The 26,235-nt window shown below is 49.5% G+C and overlaps 1 protein-coding gene across 1 annotated transcript in view; it reads left to right on the top strand.

The window, feature by feature from the left end:
* Wnt3a (Wnt family member 3A) overlaps positions 1-26,235 on the top strand; it is a 44,186-nt gene that overhangs the window by 7,321 nt on the left and 10,630 nt on the right. The window contains exon 2 of the mRNA NM_001414349.1: positions 7,922-8,163. Coding sequence (NP_001401278.1) covers positions 7,922-8,163 — 242 coding nt within the window. The remainder of the gene's footprint in view (positions 1-7,921; positions 8,164-26,235) is intronic.

Genomic DNA, 26,235 nt, shown 5'->3' with positions numbered 1-26,235 from the left:
GGGGGAACCTTGGCCCGGGGAGGCCAGTGCTGGCCCAGGCTGGGCTGGCCTGCTGCCCATCTCCCAGTCCTGGACCAGCCTCCTTCCTCTGCTGCGTGTCACAGCCAGCGTTTCTGCTATATCCCTGGCCAGGTGCCCGGCCTTTCAACAGGAGCAAGGGAAGGAGGAGGGAGAAAAACCATTAGTGTTTGCCGGCTGCAGGCGTGGCTCACGTGGCTGCAGCCGCAGGATGAAACCCCTAGTCCAAGGATGGGGCTGTGTTCCAAAACATAGCAAGCTCTAAGTAGACAGCGATGCCTACCCCTTTAAGAACAAACTATGATTTAAGTAATAATTTTAAAAAAATTAACAGCATTAGTGAAAATGAAAGCAAGAAACTGACATCTGATTGGCATAACAGGCAGAGTTTTCACTAGTATGGGTTGGTCTTGTTTGACCCACACACACATGCTTATGTAAGGATTAAAAAGTTCCAGCCCTGCTTTCTAAGGCTCAGTTTAGACATCTGCATTTTGGGAACTTTTCAATGGTGGCCTTGGCAGTTACCTGGGTTCTAAAGTACTTAGGATCCACTACCTAACTTTGGCTGCCAATCCTTCTGCTGGGACTCAAGAAAAGGTTTGGGATGGGGTGGGGTGGCCAGATCTTTCGGAGGAGTGACAGGGGAACACTGATTTATTTTTTGGGGGGGTGTCCAGAGAATCTTGCAATGTGACGTCCAGTTGGACAGTTCAAATTCTAGCTGAAAGTAGAGATTGAGGGCTTCTCCCAAGAGGCTGTCCTCCACCCTGGTTGGCAGAGAGAGGGGAAGTGGAATGAATTCCTCTGGTCGTGAATCACAAGACCAGGTGTGGAGAAATGGGTGCAGCGAGGGCGTTGCCGCCTCCCAACTTCTCCCCAGGCCCAGGCAGGGCCCTCCTGCCCTAGCTGTTTCCATCACCCCAAGGCAGAGTTCAGACCTTACAGTGACCTTGCAACTAGAGGAGCTGGATACGGATTGGGAGTGACTGGTTACAAGGTCTCTTATTCTTAAGGCTCTCCAGGGTGAAAAGATAGGGGCACAGCCTAAGTCAGGACACAGGGTCCTTTGAGTAACCCGAGGGTTCTCTATCGTTGTCTGGACACTGGTTTACACATGTGAGAAGGATCCTGTGTGAAAGGAAATGGGGGAGAGAGTTCATTAGACACTCCTGGAAGCTCAGGGTGAACACTAGAGGCTTAATAAAGACTAGGTTCAGGCTGGACTGGATGAAGATCACCAGTTTGTTTAGCTGGTAGCCGTCTCTTAGGCCTTGTAAGCAGCCAAGGGTGACTGGCTAATTGCCAGGTCTCAGGTTCCACTGGTCGCCCCCTGTCCCTTCCCCAACCTCTGATATTTCTTGGGGGTTCAGATCTGATAAGTCTTGACCTTGAAGGGAGAGCAATAGCTTCAGAGAGGTCAGTGGAATGTCAGATGTCTAGGGGAAATTATGTTCATCGTTAACTCCTGGGAGAACGGAGTGGAGAAAATAGAAAAGGCAGGTGGTAAAGGCCTTTAGAGTCCATGAAGATATTCAGGTCTTTTGCATTTGGACTCAAGCCTTAGAAAATCCCTTGACTTTGGAGTATCTTTCGTGTTGTGGAACGTCAGACTGGAAGAGACCTCAGATCAGCAGCCTAAAACCTCGTTCCTGACACTATGCTCTAACCCAGTGGTTCAGCTAGGGACACTGAGGCTCCAAGAGTCTCAGAGGGGACCAGAATAGACCAGCACAGTGGGTCAGATGAGACCTCATGGTTGGGTTCACCATTCTCATCTCCCTTGATGTCTCCCCCTTGATGGAAGTGGCGTTGTAAGGGAAGCATGCCACTTTTGTAATGCTGCGTCATTTTGATGTGCCCGCTGCACACGGGCCCTGCTTGACACATTTCTTGATATTGGACTCATTCATAAATGTTATGTTGCTTGGGCTAGGACTTCATACACTTTAAGAGTGTCATAGTGTATCAGGGCCAAGAGGATGGCTCAGTCAGTAAATGAAGTTAGGATCTGTTACACAAGCACAGGGACCTATGTTTGATCCTCAGCACACACAGAAAAAGCATTATATGGTAGCAGTTTTGAAAGACCGGTGTTGAGGAGGTAGAGACAGGTAGGCCCCTATAGTTCACTGACCAGCCAGCCTAGCCTATAGTGAGCTATAGGTTCCAACAGGAGACCCTATAACAAAACACATAGTTACTAAGGAACAACACACAAGAGTGACCCCTGGCATCCAGTGCATGTGTACACACCTGAACAGGAATGCATGAAGGGATACCCTTGGGAGCCAGTATGCTGAGACTGCTGTTTTTGCCATATTAACCTGAAGTCTTGGCATAGGCTCCACTCATCGAGCCTTGGTTTCTTGTCTCAGGTGGCCTTGGGTCTCACCTGTCCCAGTTTGTCACATACAGGGTCTGTGAACACATCACCCATGGGCTCTACCTGGGGCAACTGTCGCTCATGGTGGGCAGATACAAGGCTGGGACAATGATGAGAGATTTGAAGGGACAAACACAGCAGAGCTGATCTGTGGAAGGAAAGGTCCTGAGTAGTAGCAGGAAGGGGCAGCTGTCCCCAGGCTAAGCCAACGGGCTTGTGGCATGTGCCCCTGGAGCTTGGACACAGGATGCCTAGAAAGTGGCATCTCTCAGAGATACCTCTTTGTTCTGGGTGTTAGGACTTGGTAAGGGTAGAAGAATCGAATGCAGTGAGAAGGACGGTGGTGTGCCCCTCGGTTCTTGTCAAAGCAGAGCAGAGACCCACAGATTTAAGAAATTTTGCAGCTCCCAGTATCAGCCGGACCAGGAAGTCACTTCTAACCTCATTCATGTTGTTGAGGGTCATTTTGTGTATTTGTAGGACTGAGTTGGCTGTGGCTTGGGGTAGCTCCTGAGAGTCCCTCTGTAGTCTCAGAGCCAGAAACTAGGAGGCAAACTCTGTGCTTGGATCCAACTTCTGAAAGCACAATTGAGTAGGGCAAATGTAGAAATCCAGACCACAGTGTATGCCCCAAAAGTCCTGATAGGACATTCTGGGCATAGTTTTGACCTCAGAACTCTGGGAACACCTCAGAGTTAGGGGTGCTGCCGGATTCTGGACCTGGAGAGGCTTCTGAGGAGACTGGGTGTGCTAGGAGCAGCTGAGTCCGTCTGAGTGTGGAGTCTGGCTACTCAGCCCACAGCTGTAGAGACCTGGTAGACTCCGAACTCCTGAATCATATTCCTGTGCCACCTCTGGGTGCTAACCCCATGCCCACGCTCCAAATGGGACAAGAAACGGAATTCTCATTCCCAGCTTGTCTAATTGCTTCGGGACCTTACCCTTGATCACGAAAGGAGGCGCACGCTGCTGCTGCTGCTGTTACAGCCAGTTTCTGACATCACTGAGGGAGGCCAGATATCCTCATGGTGGGTGAGAATTGAAGAAGGTATAGATGCTGTTGCAGTTGAGCGTTCTGTAGAAGTCTCACACACACACTAGCACGAACCCTACCAAATTCCACCTTGTTCTCCTTCCTATAAGTCAGTTGACTGGGCTCCTCATGGCTGTATTTTCTCCCCTTTCCTTCTGAACAATGTCCTTTTGGTTTTTTTTTTTTTTCTTTTTTTTTTTTTTTCTGGGCTGGGGCTTGAACCCAGGACCTTGCGCGTCCTTTTGGTTTTTAATTTTAATCACGTTAAAGGTGGTGTGCACCTTTAACCCCAGCACTCTGGAGTAGGCAGAGGCAGGTGGATCTCTGAGTTTGAGGCTAGCCTGATCTACAGAATGAGTTCCAGGGTGTCCTTTAGTTAGTAGAGGGCTTGCCTCGTTCACGCAAAGGCTACACCTGTAATCTCAGCGCTTGGGGAGTAGAGGAAGGAGGATGAGGATTTCAAGGTCATCTTTAGCAATTTAGTAAATTGGAGGTTAGTCTGGGCTACATGAGATCCTGTGTCAGAAAACAAAAACAGGCAGGCAGACAGACAGAACTAAACAAGCAAAAACAAACCTAGACTAACCATCACAGCCCAACTGAAATCCAGGTTAACACACCTCCTCGACCCTGCCCTACCCCTCTCCAGTGTACAACAGCCACCCTGCTGTCTTCAGTGTTCCTTCCCACAAGGCCTCTGTGACTGGGCTTTCCTGGCGGTCCAGCTCTCGGGGAACAAGAACCGATCCAGGCTGCGATTCAAGGCACTTGAGAGGCCCTTGGGTCCAGAGAATGTTCTTTTTTACCCCTCTAAATCCATGAGAGGGAGCAGGAGGGATCCTGCTGGAGCTGCCCACACCCTGGCCACCTAGCTAGGGGAGGTGGCGAGCAGGGACCTGCCCAGAAGAGGGAAGGCAGAGAAGGCTGACTCAGCATCCCTAGAGGAAGGGGGCTGGGGAGCAGCTGTGGACCTGGAAGTCCCTTCTCTGCCTTCCTTGGGGGCTATGCCACACTATTGGCAGCAGCTTCATCTTCAGCAGCCTCCTTTTGCAGCATCCTCCTCTTCAGCTCATCTTCCAAACCCACATCATCAGCACCCAGGATCTAACAAGGAGGCCATCTTGGGAACTGGGCCCTGGCCCCAGTCAGTTCCTACTGTGAAGACAGAAACGGCCAGGTTCTGGCCAGATTCTTTTTTTCTGCTGTTTGAGGATGGTCATGCTTTCCATTTACTCTAAGTCTTCTAGTTAACTGCACTCACAGAGGGAAGATTGTCTTCTTCTTAGATGGATACACAGGTGTCCTTGCCCCCTTTCTGGGAGCTATGAATGTGGCTCAGTGGGTAGAATGATTGCCTAGCATCTGTGAAGTCTATGTCTGATCTCTGGCCCTGCAGAGGCAGATGGATCTCTGTGAATATGAGGTCAGCCTGATCTATATAGTGAACTCCAATACAGCCAGGGCTATGTAGGGAAAACCGGTTTTAAAAAAAAAACAAAAAAGGAGGAGTAGGAGAAAGAAGAGGAGGAGGAGGAGAAAAAGGAGAAGGAGGAAGAGGAAGGGGGAAGGAGAGAAGAGGCAATGGGGGCGGAGGGGGGATGTTGCCTAGACCAAGGGAAAAGTTTGCACAGGCGGGAGAGTCTTGGGGTGAGTGTGGGTGCAGTAGGTTGCGGGGTTCAGGGGGCTGAAGAATGGTACAAGGACAGCCAAAGTCCTTCTGGATCCATTGGACAGGAGGAAAGCAGATGAGCCTGAGGAGACATGGTGGGACCTCTGGTTTGTAGGTGGTCAGCCAAAAGTAACATGGTGACAGGGTACAGCAGTGGCTTTCCACCTTGGTCTACTCTCTTCCTCTCTGTTCTGGGCACCTGGCCAGCCCATCCTCTCTGCCATCCTTGAGGGCAAGGATCACAGATCCCAGACCACTCAGTATGTTCATGTCTCGGCCCTCAGGCCAGGACCTTGGACAGTGATTTTGTCATCCTGCCAAGTGTCTCCTCTCCTCATACTCACAAGTGCCCATGTGGCCCATCCAGTTCCATCAGGAACACACAGACAGTCATGGTGGTCTGCACCGAGAGAGGAATGTACTGATTGCTACTGAAGGCAGCAGGGAAGAGGGCGTCTATGAGCAGACTAACCATGGAGGTCAGGGGCCTGGAGAGGAAAGACCCACAACTACTGAGAGTAGAAGCAGTCCCCAGCCTGCACAGGGCTGGCCTTATGAACATGGGTCCTATCATGGGTAGGTGTGCACGGAAGAAACCTACCCAGTCGTCCCCCAGGCCTTACTCATAGCTGAGGGAGGGTGAAGGAGCAAAGAGCAGGCCCTGTCACGGCGTGCACACAGGGATACTCAAGAGGCCTGCGTCACACTGCACTAAGGCCAGGCACGTGGAGATGTGTGATGCAGGCCTCTTGAGTATTTCAGGAAATTGGAGAGCCCAGCTCTATGGGGACTAGACCCCAGGATGGATGTGCTGGCAACCTGAAAACTGTGATTGTGACCAGAGGTACTTGATGAGATGTGAGCACCATTTGAAGCAGCCATAGCCATGAGAAAATGCCCTCCTGAACAGTCCCCAGAGGGACCTAGTCACACCTTTAGTCCCAGCGTTTGGGAGGCAGAGGCAGGTGGATCTCTGCAAGTTCCAGGCCAGCCTGGTCTACAGAGCGAGTTCTAAGGTAGTCAACAGCATGCAATGAAATCCTGTTGAAAATCAAAACAAAACACAAAATGAACAAGCAAAAGGGACCCACCCAGTCTTTTTTTTAAAGATGTGATTCAAAAAAAGATGGCTGTGGTGATGCCTATAATCTCAGCAGTAGTAGTCTGAGGATCATTAAGTTCTAGCCTGGACTAACTACATGTCTAATCCCAGGCTAGCCTCAGCTACATGAGACCTAAAGATGAGTGTTTCAAAAAGCAATAATAATAGGTAGGTATGGTGGCTCACGGCTTTAATCTCAGCACTCAGGAGGCAGAGGCAGGCAGATCTCTGAGTTCGAGGCCAGCCTGGTCTACAGAGTGAGTTCTAGGACAGCCAGGGCTACACAGTGAAACCCTGTCTCAAAAAACCTAAAAAGCAAAAACCAACCAATCAAACAAACAAACAAAAAACCCCAAAGACCAGTGATGAGTGCTTTTCCAATGTGCATGAAGTCCTGGGTTTGACACCTCTTCCCCGCCCCCACACCCCCAATATCTGAAGCTGTGGTGGTGTGCACCTGTGATCCCAGTGCCAGAGGTATGGAAGCAAAATGACCAACAGTTCAAGGTCATCTTGAGCTACATGTGACCTTATCTCAATATAGAAATGAATCAAGATTCAAATTTGTACAGTCAACTCTCTGTACGTGAAGGGTCTACAGTCACAGATTTAGCCTCTGAAAATCAAGTGTTTAGAAAAGCTGTATATGGCAGCACAGACCTGCACACTCTGGATGCTAAGACTACACAGTGAGGTCAGCCAGTGATGCACACAACAAGACCTTGTCTCAAAGAAAGGAAAGAGGAGAAATAGATGTTGGGAGCCAGGCCCAGTGGCTCATGTCTGTAATTCCAGCCAGAGGATCAGAAGTTTAAGGTCAGAATTAGCTACATAGCGAGTTTGAAGCCAGTCTAGGCTACATTTGGGAAGGTTGCTGCATGTGTACTGATCATGTGTGGGCTTCCTGTGTCAGCTTTCCCTGCAGTGTAGTGTGGCGCTCTACTGTCTTAGGATCCTTGTCATCTAGGTTTGACATGGACAGAAGGGTGTGTAGGCTATGTGCAAATACCATGCTATGTTATACAAAAGATCTAAATATCTGCTGTGTGCACATGTGTGAGCATGTGTTGTGTGTGCATGCACACAGTGGACATTTGCAGGCCACAAGTTATTGTTGGATATCTTCTGTCACTCCCCACTTTGATTTTTGGTACAGGGTCTGTCACTGAACCCAGAACTCCCTGGCTAGCCTGGCTGCCTCTGCTTCCCACCTCACCCTCAGTGCTATGGCCCCAGACATAGGCCAACCTGATTTTTACATGGGTGCTAAGTATCCTAGCTCAGGTCCTCACACTTACCTGGCAGGCACTTGACCAACACCTTTCTCCCCATCCCCTCCTCACACTTTTTAGCAGTCATTTGCTTTCTTCCCCTCCCCCACACCAGAGCTGGCTGGGATCCACTGAGACACCTCAGCAGCCATCCTCATCCTATCTCCATCAGTATCTGTATCCTCCAATGCCTTCCGAGGCCCGAGCCACAGGCTGAGGTTCCCTGAACCTGTACAGAGCAGGAATGCAGGTCTGATTCTTCGCACGCACAGTGAGTCGTGACAGCTTGACATGTGATCTACATCCTGGGTCCCTGGTCTACAACATCCCACCTCTAGGTGCCCTTCCTGGAAGATGCAGCTTCAGGCCAAGCATATGCACATAGCTCAGAGTCTGTCTGTTTCCAAAGATGGTCTCACACACCTCCTTTTCTTCCCACCAGGTCCTTGGCTGTGGGACCCCAGTACTCCTCACTGAGCACTCAGCCCATTCTCTGTGCCAGCATCCCGGGTCTGGTGCCCAAGCAGCTGCGCTTCTGCAGGAACTACGTGGAGATCATGCCCAGTGTGGCCGAGGGTGTCAAGGCGGGCATCCAAGAGTGCCAGCACCAGTTCCGAGGCCGGCGTTGGAACTGCACCACTGTCAGCAACAGCCTGGCCATCTTTGGCCCCGTTCTGGACAAAGGTACCCTGGGTGGTTAGGGTCATCTCTATATGGGCAGCATAAGGCCTTCCAAACTCCACCTGGCTGGGCTTCCTCCTCCTGACCAATGGAAGGCTTTGGAGAAGAAAGGAGGGGGGGAAAGGGAACCAGAAACCCACAGGGTGGGAGAGCTTGGATGTTGGGGAAGTGGAAGCACCCCTGGGCTGGTTTGGAAAGGAGAGAACAGCAGGAGGGCTAGGTGTTAGTTAGCTGCTGGCTAAGAGCAAATTATCCTAAAGTGTAGTGGTTAAGGCAGTAATTACCATGTGTTGACCTCCTGCTGCCGGGGGTCAAGGGCTGGGCTGGCTCTGCTTCCCATCCACAGGGAGGTCCACAGGAGGCTGGCTCAGCACCAGATGCTAGAGAGGCTCTGAAGTGGGGCAAAGGCTTCTTTCTGGAGTTTCTGGGACCCAGGGCAGAGACAGAGAGGGAGACAGAGATAGAGGAGGCAGAATCAGAGAGACAGAGAGACAGAGAGAGAGAAGAGAGACAAAGGTGGAAGAGGGACGGGGAGAGGGGGAGACTGAAGGAGAACACACACCAAATGAAAGCTTTCATGCCTTGAAAGAACAAGAAGGGGAAAAAATCATATAATTTAAATCACTTTAGAACATACAATCCCAGCACACTTAGCACACCCACAGAATTGCGACACCACCACTCCTAATTCCAAAATATTCTCATCCTCTCAAAAGGAAACCCCAAGCCCATTACATGGTGCCCCTGGCAACCACTGGTTTGCTTCCTACCCCTGTGGTTTTCTTATACTGGACATTTCCTCTCTGTGTAATTATGCACTCTGTGGCCCTTTGTAGCTGGCTCCTTTCACTGAGTGTGAGGTTTACAAAGTTTATCTACGTTGCCATACACATCAATGCTTCACTCCTTTTGATGGCTGAATACTATTCCATATCATGGGGTGTGTGTGTGTGTGTGTGTGTGTGTGTGTGTGTGTGTGTGTGTACCTTAAATTTCATATGTCAAAAAAAGAATTTTATATGTAAAGGATGATGCCGCCTGTGGATTTCATTTCTTTTATTGGCCTATATTTATTGTGTTGGGTCTTATGAAGACATCTTCATACACATATAGAATATATTTTGACCTGACCTAATTCTGCTGCCCAGGACATCAGTTCCCAGTGGGACCAAAGTGGAGAGTAGGCCAAAACTATAAGCAGTGAATATCTTTGTTTCCTGAGTCACCCGGCTTTGGTGTTTGCTGCAGAGGTCAAAACACACTCTTGACCCCCATGTCTATCCCTGTGCACCTGCTAGATGCTCTCACACTTGAGGTACAGAATGCAACAGCACCTGTGGCTTTGCAAGTCTGTCTTGGAAGCATGGCCACTGAACTGTCCCCAAGGAGAACAGAGTTGTGGAGAGGCTGAGGCTGGGCTCCTGCAGTGGTCTCCCTGTGACCTTGGAGGTGTTTACATTCTTCTTTCCAGTGAGGTCAATGCAGCCTGAGCCTTTGGGGTGGAAGTCTGCCCCTGCCCTCTTTCACCTCCAGTAATCCCGTCAGCGTGGCTCCACCCAGTCCCGTCAGCCTCCATTCTCAAGCCAGGTCTTCACCTCATATAATGACATCATGCCACCAGCCCTGACCCTATGGTTCCTCTGACCCCCTTTCACACCCAACGTCATGACCCACCATTGATTTTCTTTCCTGGGTGACATCCATCAGCTCACTTCCAGGGGTGTCAGCGTCCCTATCTATAAAATGGGAAAGTAATTGCAGCTTGCAACCTGAGAGCTGTGAGTCGGGCTAATTACACACAGTTGCTCCCACAGGAATAGCACAGCTGTGTACAGGAGAGGGCATGGTCCCCAGGCTGGTATGGTTTACCAAGCACAGCTTATAGTATGCGCATGTGTAGCCCATCCTGTGTCTTCACAGGAATGTGATGTGTGCACATGCAGCAGTAAATGCTAGTGTGCACGCATGTCTTCCCACATGACTACATATAAGCAGCACATGTGCATTCTGTTGTTTTGTTCTTGTCCGTCTGTGTTTGTGTTTTGTTTTTTGCTATGACACTGTACCTGATACTAACGATTTAAAGAGGGAAGATTGATTTTTGGTTCTTGGTTTCAGGGGGTTCAGCCCACCGTTAGTTGGCTCCATTGCCTCAGGCAAGGCAGTCAGGAGGTGGCTGGAATATGTGACAAAGGACTTCTTCCTTCTCTGGAACCGGAAAGTAGAGAAAGCCACAGGAAGGAGGAGCCAGGGATGAAAGACACCTTTCTAGGGCATGTCCTTAGCCACGTATCCCTCTTCTTCCCTGTCCCTTAATAACACCATTAGATCGTGACTCTGTCACGTTTGCTCATTAGTCCCAAGCTCAGGTTCCAGTCACCTCAACAGTCCTTCCCGGACAACACTGCATTTCAAAGCGTTAACGGTGTGTGCGGTTATTGTGTGTACGTGCACAGGCGCATTCAGTGTGGGGCTGCACTCACACGTGAATCTGTGTGTGTGCGTGTGGCTGCACACAGCGGTATCTGGGCCTCAGAGCACGTGCACGTGTGTGTGTATGGAATGTACACGTGTGGACATTCAGTGTGTGCAGAATAACTGCTTCTTACCTGGTTCTCTTCTGCTTTGTCACGGCCACAGGGCCCAGGCAGGAGAGGTGTACTACACCCAGGGGACTCCAAGCCCAGCATGGGTTTTTTGTATCTTGCCCCTCCAGAGAAGAAAGCTGTCCTACTTGAAGCCACAGCAGGTGATAGAGGATGTCTGTTGAGTGGGCGAGGAGAGATGTCCAATGTTTCCTGATACCTCGTGGTTGGAATCTGGAGTATCCTCCACAGGCTCATGCCTTGAATACTTGGTTCCCAGCTTGGGACCTTATTCCGAAGGTTGTGGAGCCTTTAGAAGCTGAGATCCCGAGAGGCTGGGGTTGGAAGGTTTCCTGCTTGTTGTCTGTGCTGCAGTGAAGAAGCCCGGCTCCCATTACCTCAGACAGAGACCCTCCATCCTCCTGCCTCTCTGTGATAGACTGAAATGGGCCAAACATGATTTCTGTCGGGTGTTTTATCACAGCAATTATAACTAATACATCCGCCTCCACGGTGGGAGTCTGTGGGAGTGGCACACATACTACCACCCTCATAATGCCAAAGCGAGTCTCTCGAGGAGCATGGAGGGCACCCCATGACCACCAACTATGTTTTAGCATCAAGGAAGGGCAAACTTATATTCTGTCATGCTGACAGAGGGGGTAGGGCTCAGTTTCTCCTCTTCACCAGGACCTCTTTTTTTTTTTTTTTTTTTTTCCGGAGCTGGGGACCGAACCCAGGGCCTTGCACTTCCTAGGCAAGCGCTCTACCACTGAGCTAAATCCCCAACCCCACCAGGACCTCTTGTTATTCTCTCACTGCTGCCTTCGTGGGTGCGAGCATCTCTTCTTGAATTTACCATTTATGTGTGTCTTTCATAAAAAAATTTTTTTGTTCAGTTCTTCTATTCATTTTAATAGGGTTATTTCTACTTGGTTTGAGTTTCGATTATTTGTGTTTTTCTTAATCATAGATTTAGTGTGTGTGTGTGTGTGTGTGTGTGTGTGTGTGTGTGTGTGCGCGCGCGCGCGCGCGCGCCTGTGTCTATGTCTCAGTTCTCTCCTCCTACCGTGTGGATCCCAGGGATTGAACTCAGGTTGACTCGAGTTCAATTTCCAGCACCCGAGTGGAAGTTTGCAACCTCCAAGAGACTTCAGTCTCAGGGAATTCCACACTGTCTTCTACTAACCTCCACAACCCGGAGACAAAACATGCAGACATTTAAATTTCTTATTTATTTATTTTTTTAAGATTAAAAAAATTTTTTAGTGTGTAGCACGTTTGCCTGTGTATGGTTTTGTGTACCTGGGTGAAGGTGCCCTTGGAGGCTAAACAGGGTTCAGACCCCGCTGAGCCGGAGAGACTGGCAGTTGGAGCTGTCCAGTGTGGCTGCTGGAAACTGGACTTGGGTCCTCTGTAAGAGCAGCCCATGCTGTCTATCAACTGCTGACCCATCCTCCTACAAGAGTCTTTAACTTTGATGACAAACCCCAACTCTTTCGTTGGCTTTTGAGCTCTAAGAAAACCTGGCTGAACCCAAAATCACAGATGTTTGCTCCCCCACCCCACGCCTTCCAAGACAGGGCTTTTCTGTGTAGCCCTGGCTATCCTAGAACTACCTTTTTAGAACAGGCTGTCCTCGAACTTACAGAGATCCACCTGCCTCTGCCTCTGGAGTGCGGGATTAAAGGCGTGTGCCACCACACCAGCTGGAGAAGCTCGCATTTTCTGTTTTCCTCAGAGTCTTACGTCTTCAAGCCAGATGTGGCACATGTGGTTGTTGCAGCCAGAGGCCTGATTTCTAAAATTTAAGAACAGCCTGGTCTACATGGTGACTTCCAGGCCAGTCAGGGCTCACAGCGATTCTACATTTTTCTTTTTAAAAGGCAGAGTCTTAAAACCTTAAATCTGACATCTAGATCTATGATTTTGTTTTAGTTTTTAATAGTTTTATTTTATGTGTGTGAGTGTTTGCATCCGTGTATGTTTATGTACCATGTGCCTGCTGTACACAGAGGCCAGAAGATCCCCTGGGGCTGGGGTTATATACAGTTGTTGCCATGTGGATGATGAAAATTGAACCCATGTATGTGCTCTGGGAGATCAGCCAGTGTTTTAACCACTGACCCATTTCCCCAGAACTATTTGATGTAGTTTTTGAAGTTATTTTTACTTATGGTGTGAGAATAGGATCCAACTTCATATTTTTTCTTTTTTTTTCCTTTTTTTAATTAATTTATATATTTTTATACAAGTACACTATAGCCATCCACACACCAGAAGAGGCCATTGTATCCCATTACAGATGGTTGTGAACCACCATGTGGTTGCTGGGAATTGAACTCAGGACCTCTGGAAGAGCATTCAGTGCTTTTAACCTCTGAGCCATCTCTCCAGCCCTATTTTTTCTTTTTTTAATTTTGATTTCTTTCTTTCTTTTTTCTTTCTTTCTTTTTGTTTGTTTTTTTCAAAATAAAGTTTCTCTGTGAAGTCTTGGCTGTCCTGGAACTCACCATGTAGACCAGGCTGGACTTAGACTTAAAGAGATCCTCCTGCCTCTGCCTCCCACGCGCTAGGATTTAAAACATGTACCACTACCACCCAGCTCTAGCTTCATTCTTTATTGTGTTGAAATGCAGTTATTCAAACACCATTTGTTACAAAGAGTATTGTTCCCCCACTGAATGGCCTTCGCTCACTCACTGAAAGTCAACTGGCTCTGTATGTTTGCACTGATGTGTGTGTGTGCGCCCGCGCGCACGAGTGTGTGTGTGTGTGTGTGTGTGTGTGTGTGTGTGTGTGTGCTGTCTGCTCCATTCCACTGGTCTCTGAGCATTGTCATAGCAGTGCCACACAGTTCTCCTGTCTATGGCTTTGTTGTGTGTTTTTTTAAACTCAACATTGTTTGGTATTTAAGGTTGTTTTTATTCCATATGCGTATCAGAATCCACTGGTAATGTCCTCTTTTTGGACTTTTTTTTTGTGTGTATGAGTATATTTGCCTACATGTGTGTATGTGTATCACGTGTGTTCTTGGTGCCCACAGAGATCAAAAGAGAGCACTGGATATGCTGGAACTAGAGTTACAGACAGTGGTGAGCTGCCATGTGGTGTTAGAAACTGAACCCGAGTCCTCTGGAGGAGCAGTCAGTGCTCTCAACTCCTAAACCATCTCTCCAGCTCCCACTTGTATAAAAGCTTGGGGATCTTAGGGGTTGTGTGGAAGGAGGAGGAGGAAGAGGAGGAAGGGGAGGAGGAGAAGGAGGGGGAGAGGGGAAGGAGGGGGAGGAAGAGAGGGGGAGGAAGAAGAGGAGGAAAGGAAGGAGGGGGAGAGGGAGGAAGAGGAAGAGGAGGGGAGGGGGAAGGAGGGGGAGGGAGAGGAAGAGGAAGAGGGGGGAGGGAGAGGGAGAAGATGTGGAAGGGGAGAGGGGGAGGAGGAGGAAGGAAGAAGAGGAGGCGGAGGAGGAAGAGGAGGAATATGTCAAACTAGCAGTGCTGTTTCCTGATCCATGAACATAGGCTATCTTCATAGCCCTACTGCTTCAGTGACACTTGGTGGCGTCCATCTCTAAGTCTTCTACATTGTTTTCTTCTTTTTTTTTTTTTTTTCTTTTTTCTATTTTTCGGAGCTGGGGACCGAACCCAGGGCCTTCCGCTTGCTAGGCAAGCGCTCTACCACTGAGCTAAACCCCCAGCCCCTCTACATTGTTTTCTAAATTGTTCCCAAGCATTTCTTCCATCTTCATCTACTATGACCTTCTTCTCTTTCTTCTCTTCTTAAAAATCAATTAATTTTATGTCCCTGAGTGTTTTGGGACACCGCATGCATGCCTGGTGCCAAGGAGGTCAGAAGAAGGTGTCAGATCCCCTGAACTGGAGTTACAGATAGTTGTGAACTGCCATGTGGGTGCTGGGAACTGAACCTGGATCCTCTCAGGGAGCAACAAGCCCCTCTTCAGGGCTAACCCTCTCTTAGCCCCCACCTTGCTTGTCTTACTATGTAGACCAGGCTGGCTTCTAACTCACAGAGATCCACCTGCCTCTATCATCCAGGTGCTGGGGTTAAAGGAGTGCACCAGGCTCCCAGCTCATCATTGGTTTATTTCTGTTTTATATTGTGTTTGGATTGTTTGCTGTAGGAGGCAGAGATCTATTGAACTGGGGTGCAGTACAGTTGGCCAGCGTGACCTGGCTGACGCCGTTCATGGGCTCTGACAGGGTGTTGTCTGCTATTGATTCCTTGAGCTGCTCTGCACGCACGATGATTTCTCCTCTTCCTCCCACTCTGGATGCTCTTGACTCCTTTCCTTGATGTCCAGGGCGAGCATCCATACTCTTCTAACCTTAGAGTGACTGCTTTCTAGCTTTTACTGTAGACAGTGAAAGCTGTGGGTCTATCCAAGTTTTTACTTTTTTTTTTTTTTTTTTTTGTTCTTTTTTTCGGAGCTGGGGACCGAACCCAGGGCCTTGCGCTTCCTAGGCAAGCGCTCTACCACTGAGCTAAATCCCCAACCCAAGTTTTTACTTTTGTAGATTCCGGAGCAAGAAACCTTTATTCATATGTAAGTAGATAAAGGATTTTTTAAATTATTTTTATTTGTTTTTATTTTATGCATATGGGTGTTTTGCCTGCGTTTACATCTGTGCGCCACAGTCATGCACTGCCCACAGCCGCCAGAAAAGGGCGTCGAGTCCCTGGAGCTAGAGTTGAAGATGGTAGTGAGCCACCATGTGGGTGCTGGGAATAGAACTTTGGGCCTCTGGAAGAGCAGCCAGTGCTCTTAGTGGCTGAGCCATCTCTCTAGCCCTTAAAGTTAGCATTTTTTTTAATTTACCTTTTCACACACACATGTGTGCACATGTGTGAGCATGTATGTGAGTGTGATCCCCTGGAGCTGGAATCACAGATGGTCATGAAATGCCATGTAGGTGTTGGATCCTCTATAAGAGCAATACACACTCTTACTGGCTAAGTCATCTTTCCAGCCCTGAGAGAAGTTTGTTTTAAATAATCCATTCTTTTTGATCTTTTGGAATTATGCCAAAGTTTTTAGGACAATCTATTATCAAAAGGTTTTTTTTAGATGGGACCTAGTTGTATACATCTTTAATCCCAGTACGTTGGAGACAGAAACAGGTGGATCTTTGTGAGTTCGAGAACAGTCTGGTCTATATAGCAAATTCCAGGCCAGCCAGGGCTATATAGTGAAACCTTGTCTCAAAAAAAAAAAAAAATCTCCAAATTCATGAGCATGCAACTCAATTTCATTTTATTTATTTGTTTGCTTAGAGATAGCATTTTACTCTGTTGCCTGGGTTCTTATTGACTGCCCCAACTCAATAAAATCCTACTGCCACCCATTCATCTTCCTTTCTTAAGTTTCATGGAAAACATAACTGGAGGCGAGCAGAGTTTCACATGCTGTAGCTAGCAGCAGCACCCCTTCTTGATTTCTAGAACAAATTCTCTGGGGATAAGCACATTCTAGAGAGGTTCCGAAATTGCCCAGACCCAGAGCCGGGACATGGGAGACTCTCCAGTGGATGTATGTATATATGATAACAAGTACTCATCCCACACTGCAGATGCACACAGCCTATGTGCATGCAGTCGGCACTCTGCCAGCACCCCGGTGTGCTCTAGCACATGCATTTTGCACTGTGAATGTGTCCGGTGACTCAAAGACAAGGTGCTGGTGCCTGGGGAGTATCTTGGAGGGCTTCCCTGGGGAAGTGGCACTTGGGCTAGCTCTTGGGGGACTTTCTCCTTTCCTCTCTTTCTTTAGGCATGCATAGACTAGTCCCCTAGAGCTGTTTGAGAATTCTAAGGCTTACTTATGGCCAGTATTGTGGTGCATCTAATTTACAAGTCAGGAAACTGAGGCAAAACGGGAGCTCATGAGCCTGGGCTCCAAACTCTCCAGGCAGACAGTAGTATGGTCGTGGGGAGCCCAGGGGTGAGAGGAAAAGAAGGAGCAGGGGAAAGCAGTGGGGCTCGGCAGTATGTTTCTGGCATGGTGAGAGCCTGCTGGAGCCTGAGGGACAGGGGAGGAGGAGAGAGAACAGCTGTGCCTGAGGCTAGTGCCCCATCACATATTTTGGTGTGAGGTTAGAGGAGCTGCAGAATGTTGAGGGTCTCCCAGGATGCTCTTGGACAAACAGGCTGTTTAGGGACAAGCAGCTACCACAGGTCCTGCCCTAGAGAGCAGAGCCATCCTCATCAGCCTCGGGGCTGAGGGCTGTGCCTGCCCACATTCCTCTGCCTACACCCTTGCCTCCTAGAAGCCACCTGCGGGACAGAGAGAGCCTAAGCTGTCTAGCCTCAGGATCCCATTCACTTTCCCCTGACAGTGCCAGAGGATTTCCTGCCAGACAGCAGCCTGCACCTCTGCACTGCCCTCCCTGCTAACATGTCTTAGGCCTCTCAGTTTGCTGGTCCCTTCTTCACTCTGTCCTCTCCACTCCCAGACAGCCCCGTTCTCCTCCTGTTCATGTCCCCCTCCTCAGTTCTTGTTCTCCTTCTCTTCTGGTGGCCAGGGGAGGAAGGAGCCCTCTGTGTGCCCCCAGAAGGGCTGGCTCCAGAAGCCCTTGTGCCCCCCACCCCCTGCTGCCCACTGGCCTCGAAGTAATCAATCTGATTGGATTAGGGTCAGGGCAACCCTAATCATGTCAAAGGTTACCCTAGGCTTTGTGGCAAGGACCGCAGGGGTGCCTGGCCACCCCTGCCGAGGTGGCCTCTGTTGAACAGAATTTAACATCTACCAGCCAGCTGGGAGGAAAAGAGCCAGCCCCTTGCATGCATGTATGCATGTATGTGAGCTTGTGCAGCCATGTGTTATATAAAAATGTGTGTGCATGTGTTCTATATATGCACGCGTGCATGAATGTCTTCAGTGGGCCTGTGCGCTTGTGAATATGAATGTGTTTGTGTGCATGTGAATGTGTGTGTGTTGTCTGCATGTGTGTCTGTGGAAGGGCATATTTTAGTGTGCATTTGTGTGGATGTGCCTTACGTGGGTATGTGTGTGGATATATGAATACATGTGCTATGTATAAATGTGTGCAGATGTGTCAGTGCACATACACATTTGTGCACCTGTGTGTGCATTCATGGGTATTGAGTATTCATGTATACATGTGTGAATGGGAGTTACACACAAAGGTACTTATATGTGTGCTCAGGTGCATTATATATACACATGTGGATGTCTGACCGTCTCTGTGGGTGTGACCCTGTACATGGTACGCATGTGTGTGCATATGTAAATGCATTGACCATGCATGTGTGAATGGGTACCTGTGTATATAGCACTAGTGTGTGCTCATATCTAATCCCAGTACCATCTACCCTGTGTCAGCCTAGCCTGAAACCCAGGCTGCTACCGTGAGCTTGAAGAAGCTCCAGTCCCTGGATGCTGAGCTGGGTCTTAGAGGGCTCTCTGCTCTTGCACCCAAAGGTAGCAGGGAGCTACCCATCTACTACCCTTGGATCAGAAAGCATTTGAAGATTTTTGAGTACAGGATGATTATGGACAGTTTATGTCCCTTAGGGGGAGCCTCAGACACTTGGAGGCAGGCACTAGATGATTCTCCTGTAATGACCTCTGGCAAGATGAAATGGGTGAGGTGGTTGCAAGGCCAGCCTGGCCAGAGGCAGGGGTCCCAGATTGAAGGTCAATAAAACAGCTAGTCAGGCTAGGAGACTAGTGGGAGGCTCCCAGGACATGGGGGACCCAGAGTCCAGGAAGTAGGCTCATAAACACCATGTGGCCTAGTGGGAAGACAGCTTTCTTTTGGCTGAGTAAGACATTTGCAGTAAGACGTAAAAGGACATGGTCTGGAGCCCACAGCTGTGGAAACTGGGGTCTTTACCTGCCTGCACACTTGGGTGGCTATGCCTGGGCGTCCTCAAGCTCCTAAGGCTTCCATATGAGGGAAGATCATCATCTACTACTCTTGCAACACGCCACCCCATCTGGGGGTGGTCTCTCCAGGTCCTGAGGGGCTCCCGGGGGCTCGAGGCTTGTACAGGCAACCCTTATTCACTGTGAAGTCTTTATTTGAACCTTGCTGGCCTGGGCAGAGCTTCTTCCCTTGTGTTGGGTGTGGCCCATCCCTCCCTCCTGTGACATACGCCCAGGCTAGCCATACTGTCAGCATGCATACTGTCAGCATGCAGTGGCTGGACTTTGTTGGGTCCTCAAGACCTCTGGAGTCACAACTGGTGGCAGAGATGGTCGCTTATTAACATCAGACTCCTAGTATCTGCTGAATAGTTAGACCCCTGCCCTTGGTTAACCCACCGAGGAACTTTTTTTCCAATTTACTCCTAGCTCTACTTGGCTTCTGGGCAGGGAACAACAGCTTGGCCTCTTCCCCTCCCCCAGGCAAAACCCCTTCCTGATGACTGGCCTCAGCTTCGTGGCTCCTCAGGGGGTGGTCCTCCACCTCTCTGTGCGCTCGCTCGGCCTATGGAAGGACCATCTCCAATGGGGCCAGCCTGCGAGACAGCCAGAGCCTAGGGTTCCGGAGGGACAGAAAGGGCAGCTTTTTAGGGAAGCAGAGTCCCCAAATCCAGGTTGCGACCCCTGACCCCCCCCATCCGAAAGTGTTACCATTTACGATGCGTTGGGGGTGGGGGATCCCCTGGCTCCGGGGGCCTCTCCGGTATATCATTAACTCTCCGCTGTGGGAGGGGGGACCCCGGCTGATATCCCACTGTGCTCGGCTCGGAGCACAATGTCCCTGCGAAGACGACAAGATTAAGCACAAGGGAAAAGTGAAAATGCTGTTGGCGATTCACACGCCCTTCGGGGTGTTGAATTAAAGCGTCTGAAAGAGGATTTCCCCTCGCGCCCGACGGCGCGGCGGGCAGCGCATACTTCCAGGTTGCTATGACTGGCCGGCGATCGCCTAATCACCGGCCAGGGGGAAATTCATATAAAATATCGCTGGCCATTGTGGGGCTAACGCGGCGTGACAGTGTCGCACAAAGCCGGATTCATCAGCCCCAGCAGGTCAGCCAGGCGCCCGGCCGCGCGGGCCCGGGCGGTGTCAGGGGCCGCGGCCACGGTGGGGCACCGGCGCATTCCGCTCTCAGGTGGCTCCGGGGCCTTTTGTGCCTCCGTGTGATTACCAAATGCCACCGCGACACCCCCTCCGGGCCGCCCGGCTCCTCGAGGCCAGGAAAAGGGCCTGGGGAAGGAGGGACGGTGGGCAGCCTTGGAGGGGAGGCGCCAGGGCGGGGCCTGGGCTGCAAGCTACCAGCTGGGGCTGCACCGATTCTCCTGTCTGCCCTCAGCCTGCTGTGCTGAACACGGGTGGGGGAAGGGGTGCCCACCCACTGAATGTGTTCTGGAAGCACTTTCAGACATCAGGATGGGAACGGGATAGATGGTTTGTCTTTCTTTCCTCAGCGTGACAGGAGAGTGACGCTCCCAAGTGAGGTGATGCTCCTTGACCCGCAGGCTCTGGCCAGTTGGGCCTTCTTCCCACCAGTGGTCGGAGAGTGATCTCCCAGTTAGAGTCTGGAAATTGAGGGGACAGGGACCATCTGGAGGAGGTTGCCTGACAAACTCAGCCCAGGCTGCCAACCCTAAGCCTTCTGTGGTCTCCAGTGGGTGGTGGATGTAATGTGCTGTCCTAGGTAAGGGTGAACCCTCTGACTGCTGGGATTCCCTGCTTCTAGCCATGTGCAGGATAGCTTCAACAGGGACAGGGGGTCCTAAATAAACACACACACACGGCATCCAATCCTGAACGTGTACTACTGGATTTAAAGGCACAGATTAACATAGACTCAACAGTAGGCGATTTCAATGAACGAACACGGGCGCATGAGCTCATGAGCGCTCTCTCTCTCTCTCCCTTTCTCTCTCTCTCTCTCTCTCTCTCTCTCTCTCTCTCTCTCTCTCTCTCTCTCTCCTTCAAACTGATCCTGTTGCTTTTTACCTCCCACCTGCTGGAATTAAGAATGTACCACTATGCTCAGCTAGTACCTGGTTCTCGAGAGTACACACCTTGCACATGACTCACCTCCTTTCTAGTTCTGAGCCTAGTGCCTGCCTCATTACGGACTCTCATATTCTGGACAGATGATGGATGGATGGATGGACAGGTGGGTGGGTGGATGATAAACGGTAGTAGGTGGATAATGAGTACATGATAGATGGATAGTAGACAGATAATTGAATGGGTGGTATTTGGAGGAGGATGGATGGGTGATAAGTAGTGAAATGGGTGAAGGGAAAGGAAGGAAGCCCAGGTACTGATACTTTACTTAAACCCAGTGAGACAACAGCAAGGCCAGTTTCTGGGATTGTTTCTGCAGGGAGACTTTGCTCCTCACCTCAATTCAGGATCTGAGTGAAGAGACACTGGCCTCAATTCAGATCCTCCCGCTGAGTCTCCCTGGTGCTGAAGTTACAGGCCTGCACCATGATACCTTTTTGGAATTTGTTTCTTTTATAGAACAACTTCCGGTAGTTTCTTTTCTTCATCTTTACCTGTACCTGATAAATAGGCAGTCTTGGGGTCTCCAGCCCCCCCCCCAAGCTCATCTTAGTTCTGCTCTTAGATGTCTCCCCCAGTTTAGCAGCACTTCCTGTAAGAGTCCTGGGCTCAGGAGCCCAAAGGCACCCACCCCCTCCTCATTTGACAACTAACAGCCATTTGAAAGGTTTGCTTCACTTATTTTCTGGAGTGAGGTGTGCTCTTGGAAGCCCTCACCCTTATGCCGGCCATCTCGGCTAAGTCAACAGAAACTGACAGGAGTTGCTTGTGGCAGAAAACTTTACTGTGGTGTGCCCCATTCCCAGTCACTCTCTGCAAAGGGGACGATGGGACGATGGTTCGGTTTCCTCCCTGAGAAACCGTGATCCTTGAAAGTATGAGAACCACGAGTATTGCCTCGGATCCCTGGGTAGACCCAGTCTTGCTGGATTGAGATCCCTGCCATCATAGGATGCCAACCTGAACATTCTGGAGCCTTTTTTTTTTTTTTTTTTCTTTCTGGGTATCCTGCAGATAAGCTCTCCATTACTATTAACTATCCTGAGTATAGAGAAGCATTGAGAAACGGTGTGGAAATCTCATGCCCCCATCCCCACAGCCTTGAACACTGCTGTGGTACACGGTCATACTATAGCCATCAAGATCATGGTGGATCATGAATGCCTACCTGACTTGCATGACCAAGGTCTTTGTGCCTCCTTGTACCTTGCTTGACACATCCATCTTCCCCTTTTTTGCTGCCAAAATCATCATCATTTGGTAGAAGGACCTTGATCTGGCTTTACCAGCTGCCTCCAAACCTTTAAGTAGAGACTATACATTTTTAGCAAGAAAACCTTGAAGATGATACAATCTTTCTTGGGAGGTGGATGCTATCTATTCCCTGCTAGGAATGTTAACTCTACTCCTTGCATAGTGTGTGATGGTGATGTCTTGGGAGGTGGAGGGGGGTGGTGGGAACTGCTTAAAACCTTTGGCTGCAGATTGCCATCAGCCTTCTTTTACCAAAATGTTCCATTTCACAATCATCTGGCCTGTGGGTTTGCAGCCTACAGCTCCTCCCCTGGCTTCTCAAATGGAGTTTCTGGACCTATTTGTAGAAGCTTCTGGTCTTTATTTCTTCCCTGAAAGTCAACTCCAGAGCTTGCCCTGCCCTGACATGATCAGGAGCTCCACCTCCCCATTTGACAGTAGAGGAAACTGAGGTTCAACAGAAGGGGAGGACTTTCCAGCCCCCTGGTGACAGAGCTGGGCAAGAATGAACTCTTGTCCACTTCGAGTTCTGTGTTGCTCACCCCTTCTCCTGAGTACCCTTCCCCTCAAGTGTGTCTACCAGCTCCAGGCTATTTGCTTGTGTCTTGATAAGCAGTGAGCCTGAAGCCCTTGTTCTGGGTAGGGCAAGGGCAAGGCCTAGAGTGTTAGGTCCTTATCTTTTAGAGCCGAGAAGGGTGGGGGAGGGGCACTAGGGTGACACTTGAGCTGGATAAGGTAACCCAAGGCAGTCTTGAGGCTTGGAATGTGAGGGTGTAGGCAGGGAAGTAGGACTTTCAGTCTCACCCAGGAGGGGGTAGCCCAAGGCCTACGGCCCCACACTCAGGTTCTATGCAGGGAGATTGAGAGGGCTAGAGCCTTAGGGGCACCAGGAGGAGTGGCTTGGCCCCTTCTAAGATAAAATAAGGGCCGGACAAATCTTCAGGTTTCATTTCCGACACTACATAAAGCTAGGTGTGGTAACAGGCAGCTGTAATTTTAACACTTGGTGGAGTTCGAGGTCATTATAGGCTCCACAGTAAGCTCCGGGTGCTTGCGCTGAAGTCCCAGCCTTAGAAAGAAAGAAAGAGAAAAAAATGAGGCTAGGAGCTTTGCAAAACAAAGGGCAGGAGAGTAGGTGGGTGGTGCTGGTGTGGGTGTCTCCTCCAAGGCTGCTCCCGGCCTATCCTCCTCACTAGACAGTAGGACACGCTGTCAAGTGGACTGAACATTTGTATTAGGAAAGAAAAACAGGGTGAAGGCCTTTTCAAGAGCTCTGGGAAAGAGTGGAGTGTCCCTTCTGGTTCTATTCAAGAACACAGAACGTGTTAGAGTCTCACCTGGGGTCTACTGACCTTTTCCCCTGATACCACAGGAATCAAAGGGGTAGCCTGTGCTCTGGAATGGAAATAAACAGTGGACAAGTTGCAGCTCCACCAGTGGGGGAGGATCTGGACCAGAAATGGATTCCGTCAGACTACTCCTAAGGAATAGACATAGCTGGCATTTAAGGGAGCTGGAGGTGCCCAGGACCTCGGCTGCCATGCTGCAGAGAGAAACGTCCCAGGGGAAAAATAAAGGCTGAGTGCGACCAGAGGCCAGTGAGTGGCTGAGAAGAGGAGAGCCGGGCTGGCGGTGGGAAATCTTTAACTTTAGGAAGGCTGTATCTCATACTGGCTCTGAGCACGGAGCTGGGCCTGCAGTGGGCGGCTGTGTGCACGGCCAGTGGAGGCAACGGGATGCTGGGTGGCAGTTCCATTGAGAGCTTCTCTGGTTCTGCTAGTTCCTTGTCCATCTTCTAGTGTTCAGAGTGAGAAGTAGCTGGACTCCTAAATGCCTGCGGAAGGTATCCAAGCTCTGGCAGTGCTCCAGGATGGGGCAGAACAGCTGGAGTCTGCAGAAAGCCATCCAGAGAAAGGTGCAAGTCCATAGAGAAGGTCAAGGGCTCCGTGAGGCCTTTGCCAGCCAGCTAGACATAACCTCAGCTTGTGCTGTATTCCCAGGATGAGAGTAGATGTGTGTTCTTTGATCCTGCGTGTGGACGCACACTGAGCTTTGTGGGTGGATCTGAGTGTGTGTGTACTTGTTTACAGTTCCTCTCTCCCTATCTGGGCTTTGGGACACACAGAGTCCCAAGAGTTTAACCTCTTAGACATGGCTTGTGGACGTGCAGAGAGCATGTGTGCAGGAGGGGTTGAAGGGGCTGCAACTTTTTATGAAAAGTCTCCTAATCCCAAGAGGGTCCTCTGGCCCAAGAAATCCTGTGTATAGCTCTGTGTGCCTGTGAGGCTCGCTCTCTGCCTGGAATGGTTTCTAGCTAGGTATGTAAGATCTCTGCTAGTCAACATGTCAGATTCATATCCATCTTGCTCAAAACACCCTGTTTATCATACAGCAAGAACTTGGCACACCTCTATCTGGTGTCCAGTAGAGGAGGGCGTGTCTTCTCTCGGTAAGAAACTCCTATTCACAATTGGTGGGGGGTGTAAATTAATACAACCATTATAGAAATGTTTGGGGATTCTCAAAAAAAAAAAAAAGAAAAAGAAAGAAAAAGAAAAAAGAGAAGAAAAGAAAAGAAAAACGGAACTACCACATGACTAATTCACTCCCGGACATATAGCCCGAGAACTCCATTCTCTATCACAAGGATATTTGTGTCTCCATGTATCTTGCTGCTTTATTCGCCATAGCATAGAATTGGAGTTAACCTAGTTCATCAACGGACAAGTTGATAGTGAAGTTTTTGCGTATATATAAAAATGGGTATATTCATCTCTTGATTGTTTGCTTGCTGCCATTTGTAGTCAGTATTATCATTTCGAGATCCATCCATGTGATCTGCTCTCTCAATCTGAGGCTCCTGGCCCAGCCCTAAAGTGGATGGCTCCAGTCAGAGGGAATACCAAAGTCTAGACTGTTGTTTCTCATGTATATGCAGACCTGTGATCAAGTATCAGATATAAGTTAGGCACAGTCAGATTTCAAGACCAGTCTCCAAAATGAAGTTACAGTACACTGGTGGTGAATTATGTGGTCTCTCTCATTGGTAAGTTTTGTGAGCCCTAGGTCAATATGTTTTTGCAGCTGACTGATAGCAAAACTAGTATGAATTTCCTCTCTCCTCCTCCTCCTGCTCCTCCTCCCACTCCTACCCCTCCTTCTCCTGTTCCTCCTCCTGTTCCTCCTGATCCTCCTCTCCCTCTCCTACTTGTAGATTTGTCCCCCAGCCTTTGCAACTTCAGCATGTGATTTCTCTTTCCTTGTGTTAAGTCAAGAACTTCCTTTGATTCTGCAGTGTTCCTGTGCACATCCAGATTGCCAGCGTCACCTCTCTTGATTTCAGAACCACCATTAGGTAAAAACAAAAACGACTTGGTCACAAGCATTGTGACATTGCCACTGTGCAATTCCCAGGCAGCTCCTGAGACAATCTTGTGAGTTCTACATGTAACACGGATACTCTACACATAGGGTTAGTTAGGTCTGAAAAGAGCAGCAGAGGACAGCATGGAACTTCACCACATGACTCAGAACAACATGCAGTTTAAAAACTCAGTATTTCTAGAACTTTCCTGGTGTATGCGGTGCTGGGGACCGACATAAGGGCCTCACAGATGCTAGCTAGGCAAGCAGCTTTTCATGAGCCATCTCTCTAGGACCACAAATGTCCCATCTAATGTTTTCTAGCTCTGGTAAGTCGTAGGTAACTGAAGCCTCTGGTAAGGGGATTCCTTACTGTCCCTCTCATGATGGACACTTCCCTTCCATCCACCTCCTGTGCGCTGCCGCTCTCCTCACCTTACTAAGCCTCACTCTCTGACTGATCCCCATGTTTACATGAGATAGATAGCACCCTGTTGGTTTGCACTGCACCCCAACTGGTGGCCCTGAGCAGTGGGCTGGGTACTTCTGGGACCCTAGTGCATTACTCAGGATTCTCTAGGAAAACAGAAGTGATAGAGTGAATCTCTCTATATAAAGGGATTTAGTAGAGTGGCTTACAGGCTGTGGCCTGGCTCATACAACATTGACTGTTTTTGAACAGAAAGCTCAAGAATCCAATATTGTTCATAGACTGGATGTCTTAACTGGTCCTCAGTATCTGGAATCCCAAGAAATGGGCTCTAAAATCAGTGAAGGAATACACTCACCAGTGAGAGTGAGGGCAAGCAGGCCAAAAGCATAAGCTTGCTTCCGTGGCTTCTGTCTAGGCTGCCACCAGGAG

Source organism: Rattus norvegicus, chromosome 10 (genome assembly GCF_036323735.1).
Source record: "Rattus norvegicus strain BN/NHsdMcwi chromosome 10, GRCr8, whole genome shotgun sequence".
Classification (NCBI taxonomy): Eukaryota; Metazoa; Chordata; class Mammalia; order Rodentia; family Muridae; genus Rattus; species Rattus norvegicus.
Note: the sequence above shows the minus strand (reverse complement) of the source record. Positions and strands in the feature narration are given on the sequence as shown.